Source organism: Arachis hypogaea, chromosome 3, assembly GCF_003086295.3.
Source record: "Arachis hypogaea cultivar Tifrunner chromosome 3, arahy.Tifrunner.gnm2.J5K5, whole genome shotgun sequence".
In the NCBI taxonomy this organism is placed as follows: Eukaryota; Viridiplantae; Streptophyta; class Magnoliopsida; order Fabales; family Fabaceae; genus Arachis; species Arachis hypogaea.
Window position 1 is genome coordinate 141,756,520 of NC_092038.1, and position 24,889 is coordinate 141,781,408.

Below are 24,889 nucleotides of genomic sequence, written 5' to 3' on the forward strand. Positions count from 1 at the left end.
GCATATGGCATCAATTTCTACATATTAGAGGAAAGGGGAAACATCAAAGGACGCACCTCAACCACACGTGTTTAACAAGGTTGCTTCTTTGCTACAACCTTTTTGGTCATGTTGTGGATGGCACAAAAGCCACATATATTTGCTAGTACACTTGAAAATTCAAAACATCAATTATGAAGATAAGAAATTAAAGCGAGTCTTTAGATTTAGTTCAGGGATTTTTTCACGTGAAAATTCACATGACTTTGTCATCTTGAGATTTTTATTATTGACAAAAGAATATGAGACTCATACAATGGTTTGATTTAGTAAAATTTTTACTTTTTAAAAGTTATAACATCTATGTTTGGTAAATTAAATTAAAAATATTTTTTAATAAACATAGGTATTAACAAGTGTGTTTGGTAAAATAACTTCTAAAATTTAAAAATATTGTAATAGATATTAATTAATGTATAAAATTATATTAGATTTTTTAATTTTGATAAGTACAAGCTATTTTTGAAATATTCCATCTTAAGTGTTTTTAAAAACACACGTATTTTTTAAAAGCAGCAAACACAAACATCCTTTCAAAAAGTTTTATCAAATCAAAACCTTAATCATGTGGAATTTTGAAGTCAAAGAATGAATTGATATAAATGGAAAAATTGCAAGTTGGAACTGAACAAGCTAAGCAAGAAAGGTAGGCAAGTGGTTGGGGGGTGCCAACCCTAGCTAGTATTGCTACTTATGGTGGATAGTGCCCTACCACGTCACCATTCCATACCCATAAAGAGGGTCTCATCTAATAAGGCAACCCACACAACATGCATCCAAGCAACCTTCAACTTTTTCCGCATTCCACACACACTTGACACTACACTCTTCAAAAGAAAACCATAGACAAGAACTTTGAATGCTTGTTTAGGTACACTAATGAAGTAATTCGATTCATGGTAACAAACAAACTCCACTGCCAAATCTGCCGACAACTACAAGTACGAAGCTCTTATTGACTCTTCAGAGAACATAACATAGATATTGTTAAGCAGTGTTAATAGATTTTCTATCACAAAAAGTATTAAAAGTTTCAACTTTTTGTCGTTGTTCAATGCATTTATTAAAAGCTTGTCAAGGTACAGCCGTATTAATAGAACAAAGTAGTAACATACTACTAACTCCAACAACAATTAAATTCTGATTTCTCAAAGTCTCCAACAACCCCTGCAAGCTCCAACTTCTCAGATTAAATTATACTACTACAACAAATTGTTAAAATTAAATAAATAGCAAAACCATTCAAGCTAGCGTGAAAAGATTGCATGGCCAAATCCAATAACAGAACAAACTAGGCCACTTTCACATCAATGGAAGTTCAACGTTAACGTGCTCAATGTCAATTTAAGACACATCACATGGGGTTTTTGGTGTTCAAATTGTCACCATCCACCTTCCCCCGAAAAATGTTTACCTACAACTCAAGAATGGCCAAAGATGTCAACTAACGTGAGTTAGTTTAGTAGTTAGCTCATTAGTCCGCTTAAGCAAGTGTCCAGACTCCAGAGTTAAAATCCTGCCCTTTGCATGCAACAATCCATTGGCTAGTGTCACACCTTAAATGAAACTCTGATTCGCGACAAACTAGTCATTAGCTTGTCGGGTTGGAAGATACCATGGGAAACAAAAAAAAATGTCCAACATCATCCGCAATGTCCTTTTGTTCTATCATCAAACACTGGGCTTATATGCATGAAAAAGGTTTAAACTCATCACACATGCGACGCCAAATGAAAAGTAAACATCGTAGTAGAAGATAATGTTGTGATAATATATGGCATATAGAATATAGTATCTTAAATCCATATTCCTAACAGGGTAAGTAATAATATGATGAAGGGTAGCACAATGAGGATATGTCATATATATAGTTACAGTGTTTTAGATTATGAATTGGTCCCTAAGCAGCAACAAACACCAAAATAAAAACAAAAGCAAAAGGCTTGGAATTAAGCTAGACTACAACAACTAAGAGTACCTCTCACCATTGTTAAAAGGTTGAGAAGGAATGGTAATAATACAAGAGAGAGAAGTTGTTCATGGTGACTATCACATCATTCAGAAGTCTAAATTTCTTGGGTCATCATGTCCTGGTAAGTCATCACAGATGCCATTGTTGGCCATTTGCTGCACCTCCCGAGGGGAAAGTATCTTGATGCACCATACACTATTTACAAATTCCCTGTCATGTCAAAGATCATTAACATAAACATATGTAAGAAATCAGGGTAATAATCATCATTACAAAGAAAAGAATAAAGCATGAGCTACTTACGGCCATGGGTCATCACCGAGGAGAAGAACGTCATTCTCTCGGTCCACAACTACAAGCTGCCAGCCTGATCTCAAAGGGTCCTCCAACTCACCTTCAAGGCCGAACATACGAGCAAGCTCGCTGCGCAGCTCATGGTAGTTGGTAAATCTAGTTATATCCAATGATCTTCCAAAGGTCCCTGATTTATAAACCTGTTAATCTCAAAACAAAAATGCAACATTCAGTCAACCAGTGCCAACTTTATCATGCACTGTAACAAAGTAGTAGTGGAAACAGATGCTCACCTTCACAAAGGTCTTTTTATTTGGCGGGTTTCCTCGGCCCCCATCTTCTGGAGGCTGAAGGAAGCCCGATTCACCATTGCTGTGTGTCATTCCTTGATTCAGTGAAGAATCAGTGCCTACTGTATTCAGGTAATTAGAAGATTGAATAGGTACGGTTGATGAATGAGTGTTGCTGCCAACCCCCTTAAGGCTTGACATTCCATGATGCATTAGTAGCGAAGAAGAGTTTTCTATATTCACACCAAACAAAATATGGTTTTGTGGATCAGTGCTCCCTTCTACACTGTACTCCCTACCAGGAACTGGTGGCAACGAAATAGCATTCTGAGACATGGTGCTATGTGCCTGCCCCAACTGATCCACCTGAGGCAGAACACATTGAGAAGCTTCAGAAGAAACAAGAGGATCCACTGCAACACGCTTTGAGGGCCATGCAGATGAAGATTGAACAGGAACCCAAGAGGAAGTTCTAGCAAGGTTCACAAGGTGGGATGTTTCATCCTGGGGAAATGAACCCAAGATACTGTGTAGCGGAGAAACAGCAGCAGTACCATTTGAATCAGTAAAACTTTGCTGATGGCACAGTGAAGAGATAGCCTGCATGGGTAACGACTGAGACTGCGGAGTGGAAACGAACTGAGACATTGTAGAGACCACATTTGGAATCTCCTGATGATCTACCATTTGTTGTTGGTGGTGCTGCTGCTGCTGCTGCTGTTGAAGCTGTGGTTGCTGCTGCTGATGACTCTGATTGTTGAATAAGTGCTGATTCTGTAGATGCTGCTGAAGATGATTTTGAATTTGAACCTGAGATTGAGATGGATGCTGAATTTCTTGATTATTTGGGAAGGCCTGCTGATGTTGAGAGGGCTGCAACATTGGTGTCTGCATTAAAGCACCCGTCCGGTTAGGGAAGTTCTGGGGTTGCTGAAACTGAATTAAGGAAGTTGGATGCTGTTTGGTAGGGTCTAAAGTCCTCATATCCTGAAGCGCAGTGGCAGCCATAGCTTGGTACAGATCTGTTTGCAAATTCAACATGGAGGGATCAAGCCTTGGCTGCATCCAAGGACTTACACCGGTACCCTGAAAATTAAGAGACTGTAGCCCTCTATCAGCATCTCTAAGCCACATTAGTGAAGAATTTATGCCGAAATCATCCTCCTTCATGCCTGCAAGCATTCAATGCAAGTGAAATTGGAGAGGGTCAATGAGATTGAGTTTCTGTTGACACACAAACGAAATGAACTTTGAAAATTGAAATAATCACTTTTTAAGGGTTAAACAACATTAGGTAATCAGAAAATTTCGCTTATTCTTTTGGATCTAAATGTCACATGAAGCATACCATAGAAAGAAGGAAGTCCTGAAGGCCATGGTCTTTTAAGCCTAAGAGGAAACGGAGATGGATACATAGGAAATGTTGTTAAGGGCTCAATTTCCCATAGAGACACTCGAGGTTGCTTCTCTCCAGCAGTAGACTCATCCCAGCCAACCTGCAACCAAGTCAAAACCATGTTCATCCTTAGCACTTAGAAAGATGGAAAGTGTTCACAAAGCAAGATATTATCAATGTTACATCTGCAGATGCATGCAGCACTCAATTCAATCACATAACCTCAATTCAATAACATGAATGTATGCATACAGACCTTGACCGAACGCCAATGTGAATTTTGCCATCGAACAGGATCCAAGTCACTAATACCAGTTATGGTGCCCATGTATCTGCATGAGTATATATTAGTATCACAAACATGTATAATCAATTCTATTAAATGACTAACCCATTTATCCTATGAGAGGAATTATATCACACAAACATTTGAATAGAGGATTAGAATAACAAGTATAGCTTCAAATGATCTCTAATTCATATGCAACATGGTCTTAAACAAAGGTAAGTCTCAACCTACCGCCGCACACTAGATTCCTCTGTTTCAAACAGCATTCTGAAGCGCATGCCAACTGAGACTCGAGTATGATACACAGCTTTAACATACTTTGCCAAGGGTATGACAAAGTCTGATGGGCAAGCACTGAAATTAAAAGTAGCAAAAGAAAAATCGTCGGTCAAAAAGGAAACAATATCATGACCTGAAGGTTTTGCACAAGAGTCTAAGTGGTACCGTGGGTTATAGAAAATGGTGAATCGACTATTGGTTGCAGCTGCATGAGCTGCAGCAGCAAGAAGCCCCAAGTGCATGCTATCACTAGACAAAACTGAGGAAGGCATCACAGGTTGTGGCCGATTAGCACGGCGAATGCCAAGAAGCAATTGATTCTTTTCATTCCTGTAGAAGAATTTTACTTCAGTTAGACCAATTATAAGATATGTTTATAACAGAATTACTATTGAAAGCAGCTATGCTCAACATCACAACAATAAATTGTGAATATAGAACATGTGAATTACACGGGAAGGAGAAGAATGTTATTAATGCAGTGGAGAGCAGTGTGCCACTTCAATTAAACAAAAAGGGGAAAAGCAGAAATAAAAATTTTCTAACCAGATAAACAGCACAGCATCACCAGCAACAAGTCTTTTAGCACTCACGAAGACACTCCATCCCGTTGTCAATAGATGCCTTTTGGGTTGGCCTGCAGAAGAAGACAGCAAGTTACTTTCAGGGGATAAAAATAATAGCCTGCGCTTGCTGCCGAAAGAAGGGTAAACAATCTCAGTTTTATTATAACTCACCGCGAAAGATATGTCTGAATTTCCATTCATTACCATGCAAATCCCTTGCAATTAACTCTTGAGCAGGAGGCTGTTGGGTGAAGTCCTGTAGGTCACAATAATCAATCAGTTAATAAACCAACAGATCTAGTGAGCAAGTTTTCATGCACGATTCTGCATAAATGTTTACCAAAGGAGGAAACACTTTTTCAGCTGCACGGCGAGGAACAGAGAACCCTCCATGCGTGCTTGTGTCACTGGCTGTCAAAGTTTTGCAAAAGTAGTTTGTAGGCTGTTTACTTGGAGTGCCCAACTCTGCTGGAAGGTATGCCTCCTTTTGCTCTTGCTGCAAACAAGGTCATAGTACAATGTCAGAGTAAGAATTATAACTATGAACTCTAGAAAATCAGTTATCAATTAATAAAGGGAATCAATCATACAGGATTCAGAGGTTGCAAGGTCATTTGTGCATATACTTCATCTGTCTCAATATCAGCCTGAATTCATAAAATAAAGAAAAATTAGAAAAGCAGAATTTTAAAAGATGAATCAGAAGCAAACAAGCCTTACATGACTATTATATTAAAATGAAAAATAAACTAAGTAAATAAACAAGAGCCTTACATGCATAGTCACATTATGAAGTTGACAGATAAGTTGGGGAGGCAAGCTTGGATAGTTAGGAATTTGGGCATCCACTTCCCTGTTGGTTGATACAGCAACCTAAAGCAAAGGGAAAAGAAAAATGCTTACTTAGAAGTTAGAATACATGCATGCATGTAACTCATCAAGTCCAAGTAATCAAACAAACTAGTATCTAAAACTTTATAGTTTAGAATTTAGACATAAACTAAAAGAACTTAGGCATATAACTTCCAACATCACAATCTTACCTGTTCACTGTGACCTTGTGGAAAGTACACAACTCGGCTTCCAACAATTGGTAAAGAAACAAGGGGACCAGCACATGCATGCCAAAGTTCTGAATCCAAAACGCGCTTTTCTCCTGCAAAGAACAGCCATCACAATGCCATGAATATCCAACAGAATGTTCATAGCTGCCACCTAAATTCGTCAAGAGCACTAACTGATTTTGGTATATTCATTAGCAAAACCATGATCTTAATAAACAACAAAAGGCTTGGCGCGGAGCAAATCAAACCAAATCACGTTAGAGAAACAAGATTCTCAGCAACCAAAGTCCATCAAGATCTAAAAGAGAATAGCATTTTCACCCCTTAACACTGGGATGCAACAATAACTAGCTCCAAAACAGAGTGGAGAATAGAAAGGGAGATGAAGAAGGAAGAAGAATATGCAAACAAGAGTGTATACATAACATACCTTCCGGGGGTGGAGGACAAAAATCAGCTGAAGAAAGCTTCATTTTCAGCAAAATTTCAAAACTAGAAAAAACCAAGCCAATCCCACACAGTCAATTACTAAAAACAAAAGCTCTTTAAGTAGACCAATTAAGTAGGAGCAAAATCCTCACAAGAAGAACCTCAGACCACAGAAAAATCCTTTTCTTCTCTCCCTTCCCGCTGCAAAATCTCATTCTTCTTACCTTAATCTCCCCTTTCACCAACCAAAACTCATTCCAAATCTGAACAAAAACTGAACAACCAGACAATGAATTGCCTCAGCCATTAACGAGAAATGCTAAGTAGACCCAAAAGATTCCCACACTTCCAACCCTTCAACCAAAACCAGTTTCACTGCAAAAGATAACTTTTTTACTTTCACTCTTCATTCCCTTCCAATCCTACTCAATCCCCACCACCCAAAGTTCCAATCTTGAACCAAACACTTCATCATACAAACGTATTTTTCCAGCTCCAAAAGCAACTAACCAGCACCACTAGTATCTTCCACGGCTCCAAATTCGGCAACAAGCTCAAAAACCAAACAACCTCAGGAACTCCGAAACCAAACAGATCTCAGCCACAAGAGAGAACGAATCCAAGAAGGCACCGGATCTCAGCAAGAACCAAACTCAGAAGAAAAAGGAGCAAATGGACTTGAGAAACTAAAACAACCTTGTAACTGAAAAACGGATACTGTTACAAAGGTAGGCACTTGGTTCCTCTTTTTTTCCTCATGGAGGAGACAAGATAACAGTGTGCTCGCGTCTCCTTCTTTGAAAAAAAAGAAGCTCGGGTCGGTTCTTATTTTATTTGATATTTGTTCTTTTTCTTTTCCAGTGTAGAAAAAATGAGCAGCAGTTAGAGGTGGTGGCGTTGTTGCTCCAAATGGAAAAATGGTGTTTTCAGTGTGCAGCTTCTTGGGTGAATGAAGACAGAACCGCCACTATTTTTCTTGGGAGTGTTCCTTTTTTCGGTCTTTGAAGTTTGAAGCAGCAGAACAAAGAAAGAAAGAGAGAGAAGGGGGTGTGTATTCTGAGTCAGATTATTTTTGTTTCTTCTTTTTTTTTTTCGATTATTGAGAGAATGAAGAAGGCTTGGCTTCACAGTTTTGCATTTTTGCTTTATCATTATTTATATCACCTTTCGTACCCACGATTTCAGACACTCAAGGAGGGAAACAAAAATAAAAAGAGTAAATACCAATTCGATGCTATTTTTTTATATTGATTAAATATATGTATAATATATTATTATTGAAAAATTAAGTATTTTTTTATATGGTGTTTTTTTTAATTGATATTACTCAAATCGGATAGTCCGAATTGTTTAAAGAAAAAATAAACTACAAATTAAAGGGTATAATTTATTTTTTTAATTCTTTTTATTTTTAAAAATAAAAATTAGACGGTCCAATTTTAACATTAAAATTTTTTTATTTTTTAAACCACAAATCAGATCATTCAATTTGTAATTGTTTGTTTAAAAAAATAAAATAACACAAAAAAATCGGAAGCACCAATTTGTGTAACCCATAACAAGATAAAACACTTCTCTTCTCACATCATTCCGTGATTCACATCTCTCTCTCCCACGCGAAAAAGAATAAGGGCTAATTCGACTCTTGATAATTTTTTCAAAGAGATTATGAGATTTTTATATAAAAAAATATTTTTTTTATTTTTAATTTTTTTTATAAGACTGATTAGTTTTTATGTTAATAATAAAAAATATTGATAAAAAAACTAATTAATCTCATAAAAATAAAAATTAATGACAAAAATTAATTTTGTTGTCTTTTAAAATAATAGTCAAAAATCGTTTAGAATTTCTTTTAAATAAAGATGAAAAATGCATTACCCTCGGAATTTACTGCTTTTTACTAAAGCTGCCCTCGGATCCTTCTTTCAAATATAAATAATAATAAATAATATGGTATTTTAGATTTTTAGTCAATTAACTCTTTAAAGAAAATTCTATTTTATAATACACACTTCCATTTTGGAACTAAAATGAAACTACTAGTTTCTAACTATTATTTTGCAACCGTTCAAATAAATTTGATATCTTTATCAGAGATAGCAAATAACTCAAAAATATAAATATGAGATTGATTAAAGTGATGGATGCTTTTTTTTTTTTCAGTTAGATGTGAGTTTTGATCTCATTCTCATCCCCATTTAAGTCTAACACTTGTAAATGTGATCAATCAATGTGTTGATCTCTTAATAAAAAGTTCTTAAACATGGATCAACAGAGATCCAATCAGATTAATTGGGCTTAGTAATAAAGCCCAGAAATTTGTGATTTGATTAAGAAAAAAATATTATTGTATAACTTTATTATATTGTAAGATATATTTATCAGAATATTGTTTAATATTGTTTGTAACTATTATGGTTATATTATTTTTCATGGAAAATTTTTATGCGATATTTTCACGAACTTAATTTAAGGCAGTAATGAATAAGAGGAGTGAAAGAGAAAAGTAAAATATAATTGGGATTAGAATTTGTGAGAAGTATGAAATATTGTTGTGTAAATATAATTGTTTGAACTTTCATTTACTATTATTACTGTCAAGATATAATTACGAAGGGACAATTAAGTGGGAAATTAGGTAGCCACTAAAGGGTTTGATTTTAGAGAAATTATTATGGCTCATTTCGTTTATAAAATTATTTTCATTTTAAAAATTAACTATACATACAACTTTCACATTGCTATTTTTTTTCTAAAGAAAGTAATAACAATACACTTTCAATTTTATTATCTTATTCAGAAATTATAAATACAAATAAAAATATTAAACATAACTAACAAAATGTTAACCCAACTAGAATTTCATTTTAATTTCACCTTATTTATATATACTTAGATAATCAATAATTAATTGCTATATCCAATTATTACAAGATTATTACAGTGTAAAACAGCATTCAACTATTTATTTTTGGCGTGTGGAAGTATACGAAAGAACTTACAAAAGATGGAAAAAACGTACTTTAAGAAGCAAACAAATAATAATTAATTGATAGCTAAAGAAGAATATATTACAAATAGAATTATTGCATATGGCAGGTTGAATTATAAACATATTAAATATGCACTAAAAATCAATTATTACATTAATTACTTGTATGAAGTATTTATTAAAATACAAAATAGATGATATAAAATAATCAATTCTGTTACGTAACTAACAGTATTTTTGCCAACTTCTGTCAACTATTATTTATAATTGTGTTTAACAGAAGTGTCTTCGTGAATGTATCTAATAAAAATGTCTTTTTTATGACTGTGTTTAATAAAAATGTCTTTATAGATATATTTTTTAAATGTGTCTCTTTATATATATGTTTAAAATATAATAATTAATTATTATTAATAATAAATTGACAAATAATATATTAGTACCTATATTTTTCCTAAATAATATATAGTTAATTTAATTATTAATTTTTATATAAATTTAATTTTAATACACTGATAATATTTTATATAATTATACAATCACATTTATTCTTTTAAATAATTATTTACATAATTAATATAAAAAAATAATTATTTTTATTAATCTATTATTACATAATTAAATATATATAAAATTATTTTATATTAACAATACATCAAAATTAAACTCATCTTTATATACAGAATATTTGATGGAACTATTCTAGTAAATAGATCTTTTTATGGTCTTTCTTTCGATCCTTATTGTTAGGTACACCCAATCCATGACTAGTGCTTAGGATGATGACTAATTGTAGTAACCTAGGAATATGATCATATTTACGTGGCCAGTGCTAAATACATCATATTAAAGTTCCTCATAATTCAAGAACAACATTAGACCATATAATTTTAAAGAACTTTAATTTTAACCTAACCGTTCAAATTATTAACTGTCTACAGCAATTTATGTGATTAAACTCATATGTGAGGGCGTCAAAGTCAAACTAATGATTAGCGTGTCGCAATAATTGTTACATCTAGTACTTGGGTTTCTAATAATGATTAACGTGCTAATATAATCATCACTATTACTATGTTTTAGTGTATGGGTTGGGTTTGATTTTGAATGAGAAGTAGTAGAGTGACGTAAGCAGGGGTGGAATCTACTCAATCTAGGCAATCCATGAGAGAGAATGAATCCGAACCGTTGGATGAATGAAAAGTGGGTCCCATGAATGAAAAGAAAATAGCTGAAGGTTGATGCCTTGATGGGACTTGACAGCACTTTTTGCTCGCATTGTCGTACGATCAGCAAAACGACACGCGTTTTATTGCTCAACACTTGGCTCACTGGGTGGCATGTATTGTAAATTACCACAACTTCACACCGACCATCCACATAAAAAAAAAAAAAAAAAAAATTGGAAACCACCATCTACCCATCAATATTGTAGTTAGTATTCATAGTTTAGATTTTAAAATTTTAAAAAAATCTAAAACTAAAATAAAACATTTTTAAAAATCAAATAAAATAAAATCAATTTAAAATATAAAATATAAGATAAAAAATTTAATTAAAATTTACTGTTTAAAATTTATAATTTAATATTTAAAATATAGAACGATAATTATCGATAGAAGTCGGAGACTAATAGTAATTAAAATGATAGAAAGAAAAAAAAAGTAAATGAATAATTTTAAAAAAATGTAAATAAAAATTTTGTTTCTCTACATTGCTGAAAATGACTAATTATTTATTGGTTCTTTAAATATCACTACTCAAATAAAAAACAAATCCTCACTCACTAAAACAAACACACTCGGACTAATTTGGGTGGGTTGGTCGAGTAATCAGTTCACTCGTCCGCTTAAATAAGGGTTGGAGATTCGAATCTCGCTTTATACATGCAGTAATCTATTAGCTAGCGATAAACCCTTAAATGGAGCGTCGATCCGTGATTGATTAATCCTTGACCTAGGAATATTGTGGAGAACAACAAAAAAACACACTCGAACATATGCTAGCTGTTATCCAAAATAATAATAATAATTAAACATTTTCTAAATATTGAATAAAAATATATTTCAACATTATAAATTAAAAAATATAATATTCTTTTTGTTAAATTATTACGAGAATATTTAAATTTCTCTCTCAAGAGAATTAATCATATCATTTTTCATGTACTAGTTACTTATTCTTTTTTTTTTCCCTGCAAATCAAATATCAAATTAATTATTCATCTCTGTTCATGTACATAATATAATTAATAAATATTAAATATGGTAAATTTAGATTATTTTGACTTTTTTCATCTGTTAAATATTATTGTAGAAATATATATCTATTTTTAATAGAATAAATATATACCTTACTACCCAACATTGAATTAACTATAGTTGGTTGAGTCGGCTTCATCATATATATATGTGTGTGGTAAAGGCCACAAGAAATACAATGTAGGCTTGAATAATATCTTAGTAAATCTATGAAAAAATCTATGAAATCACGAAGTTTAGATTTTTCCACATTCACTAGAACCCTACAATACAATATATATATGGCTAGTGATGAACAAGTGAACATGAATGCAATGATTATTAGGTAGAACATCAATGTCCAATGTAAGATAGCCCATCATCTGCTACATACCATAGAGTTTGGCCTAAAGGGCACATCACATGCATGCATGTATGTCAATGTGATCATCAAAGAGTTTTGATTTCTTCGCAAATATTGAACGATAAGATACACCAATTTTGAGTCTTATATATAATGCGCAACGCAACAAAAACATATACCATGTTAGCTATTTGTCTAATACATCTATTATGGGATAACCCCTTACGATATTCGTAAAATTAATGTCGTCCATATATAATTTTTTTTTTAAATTCAGATTTTAATATTCCCAACATGCATAATAACTGTATATATCTCCATGGTTAGATCCTTGAGTACACGTAACTTGTTCAACACCAATGTGATTACAACGGGTGATTTATTATAATGGTCCCGTTATTATTCATTTGGACCTAATTTATTTATTTCTTAATATAAAGAAAAAGAAGTAATGCGGAAATAGAAGCGAGGATGAATCTTTTTTATTTTTCCTGAATAATAAATGATGGGACAAAAATTCGAGACAACACACCTGGTGATGATAGAAGAATTTTATCCGAATGTCAAAAAAAAAAAAAAAAAAAGAGGTTAGAAGTGTGTGGCTGGGATATTTGCCGTCAACTTAATTTTGCAATGTAATATTGTGTTTTATCCAAAATTGTTAGAAGCTTAGCTTGGACCACCCTTAATTACCGTTGATAACAACTATGATACGTGCAGAGATGGTGTTGTATGTTGATGCCTACTGGAATAAATATATAATATAGCCAACTTGCTCATTATCCCAAAATATATATAACAGTACCTACTAGTATTTTAATTATTTCCTTATTAATTTTGCTCATATATAAATTGTACAAGATAGATTTACCATGACATTCTGCAAAAGCATGCAATTATATCCAGAGTTAATTTTTTTTTTCTGTCGTATTATATGACACTTAGAACCCTACATTAATATTGATAGTAAGGATACATGTACAAAACTCACCCAGTTTTAGGATTTTTTATTTAAATGATTTAAATATAATGTTAACGAAAATGTGTAATATGAAGTATATATAGGTATATGCAAAAGACTTCATTTTTCGAGTACAGTGTCCTAAATTAAGGTAACAGTTGTATATTTAATTTTTCAAAAAACATTGCATTTTGTTAGAAAGTGTTGCTTTTGATTAAAGGTATCATTTTTTTTTTATTATAAGCAACGTTTTCGAAGAATTGTTTCAGTTTGAATTTGTTGTAGTGAGTTAAATGCACATCTTGGATACACTGTACTCTAGATATGAAACAATGCAATGAAACACAACCTGGATGCTACCGCGATACACTCAAAATGCGGTAATTAGATATTGTGTACCCGATATACGTGTGTAACAAAAAAGTGGACACACAGTACCTGTAATGTGTTGGAACGCTATATAAAAGGTGTAACCGAGATCCTTGTCTTCATTCTAATTTTTTAAGTTTTGGATAATTTTAAAAGCATACATGGCCGGATAAGGGAGTTACATTCGATCTGAAAATATTAACAGATTCAAATGTTCAATGTAACCTAATATGTGGCCGGAATATTGAATTTTGAGGTCGATTAGTTTGTGTATCTGTTATTTTTAGTAGTTAATTAGTTAATATATTTTGATTTATTTAGTTTTTAGTTGATACCACCTTATATATTAATTAGATGTTTAGTGTTTACTTGGATGAGATTTGTTGAAAGAGTAAAACATTGGAATTTGATTAGGTATATATGAAATGATTTTTATCTGTCGTTTTAGTTTATTATAAAACAATTACATTTTTTATTCGTTATTCTTAATTAAATAATATATTCTCTTATACATTAAATTAGTTAATGAGTCATGTTTAAATTTAATTAAATTATATTATTAAATAAATAATACATTCTCTTCATATGTATAGTAATATTCATATGCATTAAATTATTTAATGAGTGATGCTTAAATTTAATTAAGTTATAGTTGTAATTATTTTATTGTAAAGCAATATTAAACGCGATAAACAATAAGTTTTAGAAGACTAATGAATAATAGTTGTACAATCACCTCGATTGCTCTTAGCATGTCGTGTGCCTTTGGGGCTCCTGCCGCCTAAGGTATTACTACTTTAATTTATATTCGGGAAGCTGGGTTCGGACATGTAGTAGAGTTGAGAGATTTTATCTTCGATAATGTCTTACTCTCTACTTTTGTGGAGCAGTGGAGACTAGAGATTCATACTTTCTACCTTCCATGGAGCGAGACCACTATCACACTTTAGAATATGGCATACCATTTTAGATTGCACATAGATAGTGACTCAATAGGTGGTTGCACTAGAGACTTTCTGTAGTACTATAGCCTATAGGCACCTTATATGGCAGTGGGTTGAGGATTTCCATAGCAGTTTCACCTGAATCAAACTCGTTCAACTCTACATCAATACTATCCCACGAATCGGCGAAGTGAATCGGCCTCGTCGGGGCCAGGACTGCATCGGGTATTGAAGAAGACGGCCCAAAACCACCGAACACGTCCCGAACATCAGCATACAACTTTATCACATATTGTGGCATTAGTCTACCGTGCACATCCAACATTATATTGACGTGCTTATTGGCCAAAAACGTCCTATTAGTAAAACCTCCACTAGGCAGCATTGATAGAAATCTGTATGCTACTCGGCCAACTTCTTTCGAACCGATTGCCCCCATGTTGTAACACCCTACCACACCAAGTCATACGTTATAGCCGTAAATCAGAGGCGGCGAAGCATTATGACCTCTAAAACTCAAAAGGTACATAATATATGAAGAATAATAATATATCTAGGAGTCTGTGAAGAAAATATGACAGAACAAAAGTTGTATAGCACTCAAAAACATCGAAGATAACAAACGTTGACATGCCAAACAAAAGATATATGTATAAAATCCATAGATAACATACAAAAAGTACTAGTCTCGACCTGCGAAGAAAGGTCGACTAGAACATAATACAACTCAAAGATTATATAATACAACTTGCTTCTCCCTAATCGATCATTATCAGTGTTCTTAAGTAATTTCATGAGTTATTAGATTCATAAATCTCCCTTTCTTTATCACTTTATTAATTTATTTATCTCGTGAGTGGGACAATGTCACCTTTCTCACCAATCTGGTCATTCAGACCACAATTCATCATTATCATCTTCTTAAGTTAGTTTCATAAGTTAGTATGTTCTTTAACCCTAATTCGTTATAGATTTATCACAATTAAACTCATTAACCCCCAATTCTTTTATCAATTGCCAAATTCATTAACTCGTGACCGAATAATACCACCGTCCTCATCGTGGATAGGACGAATGACCATCTCTGCAACTATGTCATTCGGTTTAACTAAGCGTTTATTCGGGAACAATTTACTTTAATTCATTCTATATATACTCACACTCATTTCAGAGCCCAAAAACTAGGTATCGGACCTTAATTAGAGTTTATAGAAGGTTACAAGCTTGACGAAAAAGCTAAACAGTCAAAACAGAATTTTATTGAGAAAACAGGGCTTGTGCGTACGCATCACCCTTGTGTGTACACACAAATCAGAAAGGCTTCCCCAACTCGTGCGTATGCATGCCTTCTATGTGTATGCATGAGCATTTACAGGCTCTCTGACTAGTGCGTGCACACCATTATCTGCGTGGGCACACATACCAGAAATTCTGATTTTCTGCATAATCTCATAATTCAATTCATTTTACTGATTTTCATTTTTTCATAACTTTCTCTCTAAAATTTTGATTCCTTCCGTTCTTAAACCATTTTAAAATTCTTTTCATTAGCTTCAATTTAAGATAAGTTTCATATGAATCCAAGCTTCAAGCACCAAGTTATGGCGCACCAAAGTTGGTCAAAAACTGGTTTTTACCAAATTTACACCAAAGCTCATTTTCACTAATTTTCCATCAATTCAATTCCAAATCATACCAAAATCTTTACTAGGCATTCTTAACACTCATTCACCATTTTCTCACCATTCAACACCTAATTAACCAATTTCAATCCACCAATCATTTCTAAAGTTTTTCATTAATAATCAACCAACAATCCATTCATATGACCAATTTCTCATTAATCCAAACAACAATACACTCATAACAAATACACCACTTACTAGGACTTACCATATAGGGGATATCTCACCCTATCTCGACCTCTGGCCTAATTTTTCATACCAATTGACATCATAATCAAACATATCACAACTCATATTCAATTAACTCATTCATATATACATTTATACCACTCAATAACCACTCAATTCATAAATCACAACCAATTAACACAACATCAACTAATTTTATTCAATTCTATCTTAAGGATAATTACCCTAAATTTTTCACATAACTTTACACAATGTCTATCCGAATCAAGACCCGTACCTTCATTAACAGCGATGTCAACCTCGAAAACTCTTCTCCGGAAGTTTCCAAAGTCCACCAGTTTAAGCTCTACCAACTTCATACCAAAACGATCCTTGAGTCAATTCCACACCAAAATCTCACTGGGCTAGCTCAGCTTCACTCCAAAATGATCCAAACAAGTTCTATTCCATTTAATCACAAGATTTCACATAATTCATACTGAGTTTATAACTCAAACTTGGACAAACAATGGAGAAAAGTTCTCTTACCTTATTCCTCATAGACTTGGGTTAAAACCTCGCTAGAACTCATGGTTAAGCCTCCCCTAACTATCAAAATTTTGAGATTTTCTCACTACCCAAACAAAAAACGTAAAATTGAAAAAAGTTAAAAAAAAAACTAGGAAAGAAATTTAAAGTTTCTAACCACTTTTTTTAAATAGAATTGAAGAGGATTTCAAGATGAACGTGTAGCCACAAACGGCTCGTCAATCAGAATTTCGAATCAAAAGTTATGGACAAATGAAGGTGGTGATAAATATTATGGTTTCTTCCCCCTAGTGAGGCCCGATTCAATCATTTTAGTCCGTTAGCTTAACTTTGGGCTAAAATATTTGAGATTAGTGTTTTAATTTGTATTCTAAATATTTTTACTTCTCCAAATTATGAATTCTAATTTCTTAATCTTTTTTGTTCATATTAACTTATTAATTAGTTCTTTATCATTTTTTTTAGGTTTTACACATTGCTTAAGATGACATTCTTAAGCGGTCTAAAGAATCAATATGAAAAATGCACATCACAGGTGAATTGCACTCAAATATTACTCCCTTATCACCATTTCTAGTGGTTCTATTGGGATAAACTACTAAAAAAAACTGATTACTAGCCTTTTTGGGGGGGTGGGGGGAGGGGGAAAAGTAAAGGAAGAATAGATAGAATTTAAGATGGATGTAGTGTGATGAATATAGTGAAGCCAAGAAGTTACTTATATAGGTATTTTTTGTTATTATCTAGAGTGCAGAGATCTCTATTGATTTAAGCATTTATTTCGGATATAATGCGTTCATACTAATTATGGTTGTATCTCAAATATCGTGTTAAAAAATTACTTGCGGTTATATCTCGAATATAGTATACTCAGTTTATGCATGAACTTTTAAATACTTTTAAATTTTTTGTATTTCGGATACAGAGTGTCCAAATTGTGCTTTTATTGATTTTACCAGAGAGAGAAATGTATAGTAAACTACTAGAGAAACCATTTAATAGAGCAATTTACATCATACAACATAAGCAATGCAAAATTTATTATGCTGTGTGATTCTTCATCAACCTAAGAAACAAACTTTTTAAAATAGCAGTTACATTCTCAATTTATTTTAAATGTGAAAACAATAAAATAAAAATAAATATGGTCGTGAGAATAAAACTTTTTGAAATAGTAGTTATTTTTTGAAATAGTAGTTACATTTCCAACTTATTTTAAATGCAAAAATAATAAATGCGTAAACAATAAAATAAAAATAAATATGATCGTGAGAATCAAACTTTTTGAAATAGTAGTTACATTTTCAACTTATTTTAAATGCAAAAACAATAAAAACAAAATAAAGAATCAAACTTTTTGAAATAGTAGTTACATTTTCAACTTATTTTAAATGCAAAAACAATAAAAAAAATTATTTTAAATACAAAAACAATAAAAACAAAATAAAGAATCAAACTTTTTAAAATAGTAGTTACATTTTCAACTTATTTTAAATGCAAAAACAAAATAAACAAAATAAAGAATCAAACTTTTTAAAATAGTAGTTACATTTTCAACTTATTTTAAATGCAAAAACAAAATAAACGTAGTCGGCAGGATTCGAACCTGCGCGGGCAAAGCCCACATGATTTCTAGTCATGCCCGATAACCACTCCGGCACGACCACAACATATGCTTTTATATTGATTATGGTTATATCTTAAATACAGTGCTGAAAAATTGCTTATGTGTTAGAAAATTACTTGTGACTCTATCTCAGATACAGAATATTCAAATTATGCTTTTGTTGGTTTTGATCACTCTGTACCCAAAATGTGTAAGGTACACACAAATATATAAATATATTACAGATTACATATTTGTATAAATATTATATTTGAATAATTTAAATAAAAAAATCTCCTAGTTTCAAATGAATAAAGGGAAGTAATTTTTAATTAGTTGTCATATATTAGTTATTTTTTTAATTTTTATTTATTTAAAGATTAAAAATTTATGATAAAAAAATCATTTTAAAATAACTAATGGCAATTAATTAAAAATAATTAATTTTTTAATTAAACTCATTTGAAGCCTATATAAAAAAAAGGAAAAAAAAAAAAACCTCTAAAATAAGGAGGTTATAAAATGGTAAAGTATTGTTTTAATTATCTTTAAATTTAAAAGTTTTATCACTTACAAGGCCCACTAAATTATTAAAGTATTATATTATTTTATTGATCTTTTTACCTTAAAAAAGCTTTATCCATACAAAACATATGTGCAGTTCTACTACATGTGTGTGTGTGGGGGGGACGGGGTTAAATAATCATCATCAGTTCTTGACTCCATGCCTAATTGATTATATTCAATTTTCTTTATTATTAGTAATAAATAATAAATAATAAATAATAAATATGAAGTTGAAGGGTCAAGGAATTTCAGATCTGTAAATAAATGGATCCGATCTATGTGGGCTACCCTGTGATCAATGATAACATCAAACTACAGGGTACTATATATATGACTAATCTTACATATCCAAGGTTTTCAACCAAGTTACTGAAATAACCATTTTTCACGTCAAATTTGTTTATGTCCAATCTCTTCTTTAGTAATCTCCAAATGCAGGGTTTATCGTAGAATCCAGTCACCAATAATATTTCGTACTTTTAAGTTTTAGTTTCGTTTTATCACTTTAATTAGAGAGTTGTTTGATGCATATATAAGCATGAGATTTAGAAAGACATTGGCGGATTGGCCACCTTGTTATTTATTCTAATGAGATTATACTTCGAGGATCACCACTAAGAAATCCACAAATAGAATATTAACACTTTAGACCAAATTATTTAGACATGTAAAATAGTAAAAGTATAGATTAAGATAGAATAGAAATTCAGATAAAGTGTATACATTATGCTAGTAGCTCTATCATAAAAGCATGCATGTCATGTGACATTTAATATATTCAATAACGAAAATATTTGGTAATTAAAGAAAATCAGCAAAAAACAGCCATAACTTACCTTATTTAGCATTCATTAATTGTTGCGATATTAATTAATGTTAAATAAGGCAAGTTCTGACTATTTTTTTTGTCTACCTAACATTACTCATTCAATAAAACCGTGAAACCAATATCCAAGAATATTTACTTTATATCTTTTAAAGAATCAAAAGTGCAATAATGTTAGATATATCTTTTTGGTGCAAGATACGACATGGTTTAATTATAGGTAGTTTTCTATTATTAAGAGTAAATAAATAAATTATCTATCTATTTATCTATCTATCTATCTATCTATGTGTGTGTTAAATTAACATAATAGTACTCAAAATTCATGTAACAGAAAAAAAAAATAGAAGACATACATGAATGATAATAAACTAAAAAAAATTTAAAAATATGACAATAAATAAAATATTAAATATATATTCTCAAAAAAAATTAAAATAAATTTTGATGCGAATTTTTATAAATATAATTAAAAAAATTTATCTTTAAAATTTGATAATTTTATAACAAGTGAATTCTTTAATTTTTTTTGTGAATGAACATGTTTAAAAGAAATAAAACAAAAGTTTAGTAATTGAATTTTGTTCTAATTTTTTTTGCACATTATAAATAATTATTCAATTGTTTTTGCAAAATTTCGAATAAGATGCACAAATTGATTGTCAAATATAAAACTATAAAAGAGTTTTTCACTTTACAGACATATAATTTTTTAGTATTTTTATCATATTTTAAAATTATTTAAAATTTTATTTATTATATATTTTTTTAGAATTATTTTGATCTGTAATATAATCTTTTAAATATCATTTTTATAATTTACTATGTGTGTGTGTGATGACTTGTTAGGGGATCTTCAATAAACTTTTAGAGTAAATTAGAGTATTAATTGTCATTTATACATTGGTCTGTTTATAACTATTTTAATTATAAAATGAGCATATTTTTATATAAAGTGTTATTTATGAATTCATTTTCGTTTCATCTTTCTAATTTTGTAAATTTTGCACATAATTTCCAATCTCCATGCCCTCACGGACGGAAGCCTATCTTCTCCAACGATCGCACCCTCGAAGATGAAAGAATGCCATGGACAAGTATTCCCCGAAAGCGCAAATGCTTTCATAAACTGAATTCAATGCCAACACAATAGAAATAAATAATGGAAAGAGTTGGTTCGATCACTTGCAGTTATAAAAGAATGGGGGCATAAGAAGTGGAAAGGGTTTTGAATGGCATTGGGAAGGACCTGGATGATTGCCATGGTGACAATGTTAGTGGATAGTGCTGTTTGACTTGAAAATTATTGGGAGACATTTTTTTTGGTACAAGACGGTAAAAATAATATTAAAGTAGCAAAAAAGTTTGACCGAATTTATATTAATAGTGGATGATTATCTATTTTTTAAAGGCTTATACAAAAATTCTGAATAGATTATAGTATGACCACTATCTCATTTTAGTGCGCTATAAAGGGCATCTGCAGTTGAAAAAGAACAGATTCTTTCATTTCATGGCAGTAGGTTATTTATTCTGGTTACAAAAATATTGTAAAACAATCTTGGTAGTCTGACTTTAGAGGGGTGCAAGACAAGCTTTCGGAAGTGCAGAAGAATTCTCTTAGTTTAATTCTACAATGTTTGGTAACATCTTTGTTAAAAAATATGAACTGGAGCAACAGTTGGTTGAGAATTATAATAACACTCTTGTGCCAGAAAAACTTGTTTGGTTTTAAAAATTCAAAGAACAGTGGATGAAATTTGAAGACAGAAATACTAGCTTCTTCCACGTTCAGACCCTTGTGAGATGGAAGATAAATAAGATTTGTGGTCTCTTTCTTAAAAATGGCATGTGGGAGACGGATTCGGAGATTTTTAGCAGGAAAGCTGAATCTTTCTAATAAGAGCTTATTTTGTCCGTCGGAAGATGTTGATTTGGGGTGTCTGGATGAAGTTTCACTTCCTTCTTTAAATGAGGAAGTCTGTTGTAGTCTTACTGCGCCTGTTGCTATGGAAGAAGTTACAGCAGCTGTTTTTGGCATGAACGCTTTTAAGGCTCTGGATCCGGATGGATTTCAAACTTACTTCTTTAAGGAATACCGAAAAATTATTAGTTCTAATGTTTGGAATATGGTTAGGAAAGCTTTTTATGGAGGTGCTATTGATCCAAAGATGATGGAGACTCTTTTAGTTCTAATTTTCAAGGTGGATTTGCCGGTATCGATGAAGGAGTTTAGACCGATCAATCTTAGTAATGTGGTCTACAAGGTCATTACTAAAGTCCTGGTCAACAGACTCTGCTCTCGTCTCACGGATATTGTTGTCCATCTCCAAGGAAGGTTTATTTAAGAAGGGGAGCACTGAACAATATTATTATAGTGCAAGAGGTTCTTCATTTCATGGAAAAGACTAAATTGAAGAAAGAAATTCTAGTGTTTAAGATTGATTTAGAGAAAGCTTATGATAGAGTTGATTGCAGGTTTCTAAATCAGACCCTCATAAAATTTGGTTTCCCTATTCCTATGGTCGACTTGATTATGAGCTGTGTCTCTTCATCTTCATTATCTATTTTTTTGAATGATGATAGATTATATAGTTTTACTCCTAGTTAGGGTCTTCAGCAAGGAGATCCTATGTTACTATATCTTTTTGTGTTATGCATGGAGAGATTGTCATGCTTGATTAATCATCAAGTTGATTTGGTGCGGTTAAAGCCGGTTGTTATTTCTAGAGGGGGTCTGAGAATTTCTCATTTAATGTTCGCCGATGATTTGCTTCTCTTCTGTAAAGCAGAGAAACGACAAGTTCAAAATGTGATGGCAGCTTTGGAGAGTTTTTATAAAGCTTCTGGAATAAAGATTAATATAGAGAAATCTAAGGCGTTGTGTTCCCATAATATTTCCACGACAAAAAAGAAATCTTTACTGGGATGTCCTCCATTAGATTTATCCAGGACTTGAAAAAATATCTCGGAGTTACTCTTAGCCTATCTAGGGTGACCCGAACATCTTTCAATGAGGTTCTAGATAAGATCGAGGGAAGGCTGGCTAGCTGAAAAGGGCGATTACTCAACAGGACAGGAATGCTCTGTTTGGTCAATTCAGCAGTGACTGCTATTCCTATTTACCGTATGCAAGTCTCTCTCTTTTCCAAAGGGATAACAAATTCTATAGCAACTACGATGAGAAAATTTCTCTCAAAAGGTCAAACTGATGGTTGGGGGCTAAATCTTATTAGTTGAAAGGTGTTAGTCATCCCAAAGAAGTTTGGTTGTCTGGAAATTAAAGACCCGTTTTGTGCTAATATTGCTCTTTTAGAAAGCTAGTTTGGCAATTTTTTCATCATTCTCACAAGCTTTAGATTCAGCTGTTGGCTGATAAATATCGATCTTCTTTGGGTGACGATTTCAGCCGTTCTAGAGATATCAGATCTTATGTTTGGAGGAGTCTATATAGAACTTGAGATATTCTGAAAGATGCTTTTAATTGGTGCATTGGAGATTTAAATCAGAAATTGTTGCTTTTCTAAATGGAAGAAATTAAAGATGGGTCGCTTTGTAATGAGTTGGATTATGTTCACATTTCTGATTCGAATCTTCGAATTTAAGATCTTTGATCAACTGGAGGATGGCACCTTGAGAATGTCTATTTTCCTCAAAATTCTCTTCTACAACTCGGCTGTTCAAGCGGGTTCTATGGTTGGCTAGACTTGGACAGGGAGGGGACTAAGGTTTATGATGCTTGCACTGGCTACTTATGGCTTTGCAAGAAGATGTTTGGCTAGAAAGAGAGAGGGAATTGACTTTGGCTTTGGCATCAGATTATTCCGAAAAAGATCAAATTCTTGTCTTGCCTTTGTTTGTGAGCAGCATTGTCCACTGCTGTTTTTTGTTTCAGGAGAGGTTTGTCGCCTTCAAATAGTTGCCCCAGTTGCCTAACTAGCCAAAAAACTATTTCTCATTGTATTCGGGATTGCCCGAAAGCTAAGCCTGCTTGACAGATTTTAGAAATTTGTTGTCATCCTTTGAATTTGAAGAATGATTTCTTATCCCATGGCAAAGAGCATTTCTTTAGATTCTTTTCTAGTCTTTAGTAAATTTTGAGAGTTAGGAATAATGAGATATTTAATAACCATGAGCCTTGACCTCCTTTTAAAGTGGCTAGTATGGATTTAGCCTTGGAAAATGAGCTTTTCAGCGAGTATCTATTTCTTTTACGATTAGTTGCTCTTGGATTTCTCCTTCGATGAGTACTTTTAAGTTCAATTGTAATGCTAGTTATTCAGGTTCTGGTGATTGGATTGGTTTTGCCTGTTAGCAGAGACTGAAAAGAATTTTAGCAAAGAGACTGTTTGAGAACTATTGAGAGCAAGTATATTCTTTAAAGAGAGTTATTTGCTATTTAGAGAAATATTCTGTTAGCTTGGGACTTAGGCAAAGAGATGTGATTTGCGAAATGGATTGTCTAGAGACTTTCAATTTTGTTACCAATTTCCATGATAATATTATTTGTGTAGATTTTTTGGTGCTTAAAGTTAGAGACATTATAATTTAAAAGTGGCACATTAATTTACGTTTGATCTTGAGATATGTAAATATAGTAACAGAGACAACATGACAAAAATGACGATAAGATCACATTTGCAGCATGTAAAAATTTTTAACATCTTAAAAAAAATTTAAAAGAAGTATCTAAAGAAACTGTCCTTTACCTTCTTAATTTTTTAGAATTTTATTTTTTTTGTTTGATTATTTTTTTCTCTTACTTTTTAATTACAAAAAAAAAAAAACTTGTAGCGAGCTTATCAAAATATCAATTCTTACCTACCTCACGATCCCAATAAACTAAGCTAAGAGTCAAATTAACATTCCTATCCTTCGCTATAGGACACAGGTTTTAAGCATGAAATTTGGGGAAAGTTCAAGTTAAGATTATTTAGTATAAAGCATAAAACAACAATATAAGGACTTCAGTAGATCTATTATATTATTATTATAAA

The 24,889-nt window shown here is 32.2% G+C and overlaps 1 protein-coding gene and 1 non-coding gene across 5 annotated transcripts; both read right to left on the minus strand.

The window, feature by feature from the left end:
• Nucleotides 1-1,880: 1,880 nt before the first annotated feature.
• On the minus strand, nucleotides 1,881-7,851 carry LOC112734791 (auxin response factor 6). 4 transcript variants are annotated; one of them, XM_025784256.3, is made up of 15 exons: nucleotides 6,771-7,748; nucleotides 6,620-6,681; nucleotides 6,169-6,281; nucleotides 5,900-5,998; nucleotides 5,716-5,772; nucleotides 5,466-5,621; nucleotides 5,297-5,381; nucleotides 5,106-5,196; nucleotides 4,725-4,889; nucleotides 4,512-4,634; nucleotides 4,248-4,323; nucleotides 3,944-4,091; nucleotides 2,599-3,767; nucleotides 2,315-2,505; nucleotides 1,881-2,221 (listed from the first exon to the last, which is right to left on the minus strand). In XM_025784256.3, the coding sequence occupies exons 2-15, from the start codon at nucleotides 6,660-6,662 to the stop codon at nucleotides 2,098-2,100; spliced, it is 2,640 nt and encodes an 879-aa protein (XP_025640041.1). In that variant the 5' UTR covers nucleotides 6,663-6,681; nucleotides 6,771-7,748; the 3' UTR covers nucleotides 1,881-2,097. The 4 variants fall into 4 exon arrangements, with proteins under 4 accessions (XP_025640041.1, XP_072089829.1, XP_072089828.1 ...); XM_072233728.1 differs by having other exon boundaries at nucleotides 6,620-7,851; XM_072233727.1 differs by having other exon boundaries at nucleotides 4,512-4,889; nucleotides 6,771-7,746.
• Nucleotides 7,852-18,478: 10,627 nt separating this feature from the next.
• On the minus strand, nucleotides 18,479-18,560 carry TRNAS-AGA (transfer RNA serine (anticodon AGA)). The gene has a single exon. It is a non-coding gene; the product is annotated as a tRNA-Ser (tRNA).
• Nucleotides 18,561-24,889: the final 6,329 nt, after the last annotated feature.

Bases quoted from the DNA above. Each gene is read 5' to 3' on its own strand.
- LOC112734791 (XM_072233726.1), bottom strand. From the start codon at position 6,662: ATGAAGCTTTCTTCAGCTGATTTTTGTCCTCCACCCCCGGAAG. The intron at 4,890-5,105 runs GTTAGAAAATTT...ATTCTTCTACAG, and splicing joins GATGCTGTGCTGTTTATCTG to GAATGAAAAGAATCAATTGC. The intron at 2,222-2,314 runs GTAAGTAGCTCA...TTGACATGACAG, and splicing joins CTCGGTGATGACCCATGGCC to GGAATTTGTAAATAGTGTAT.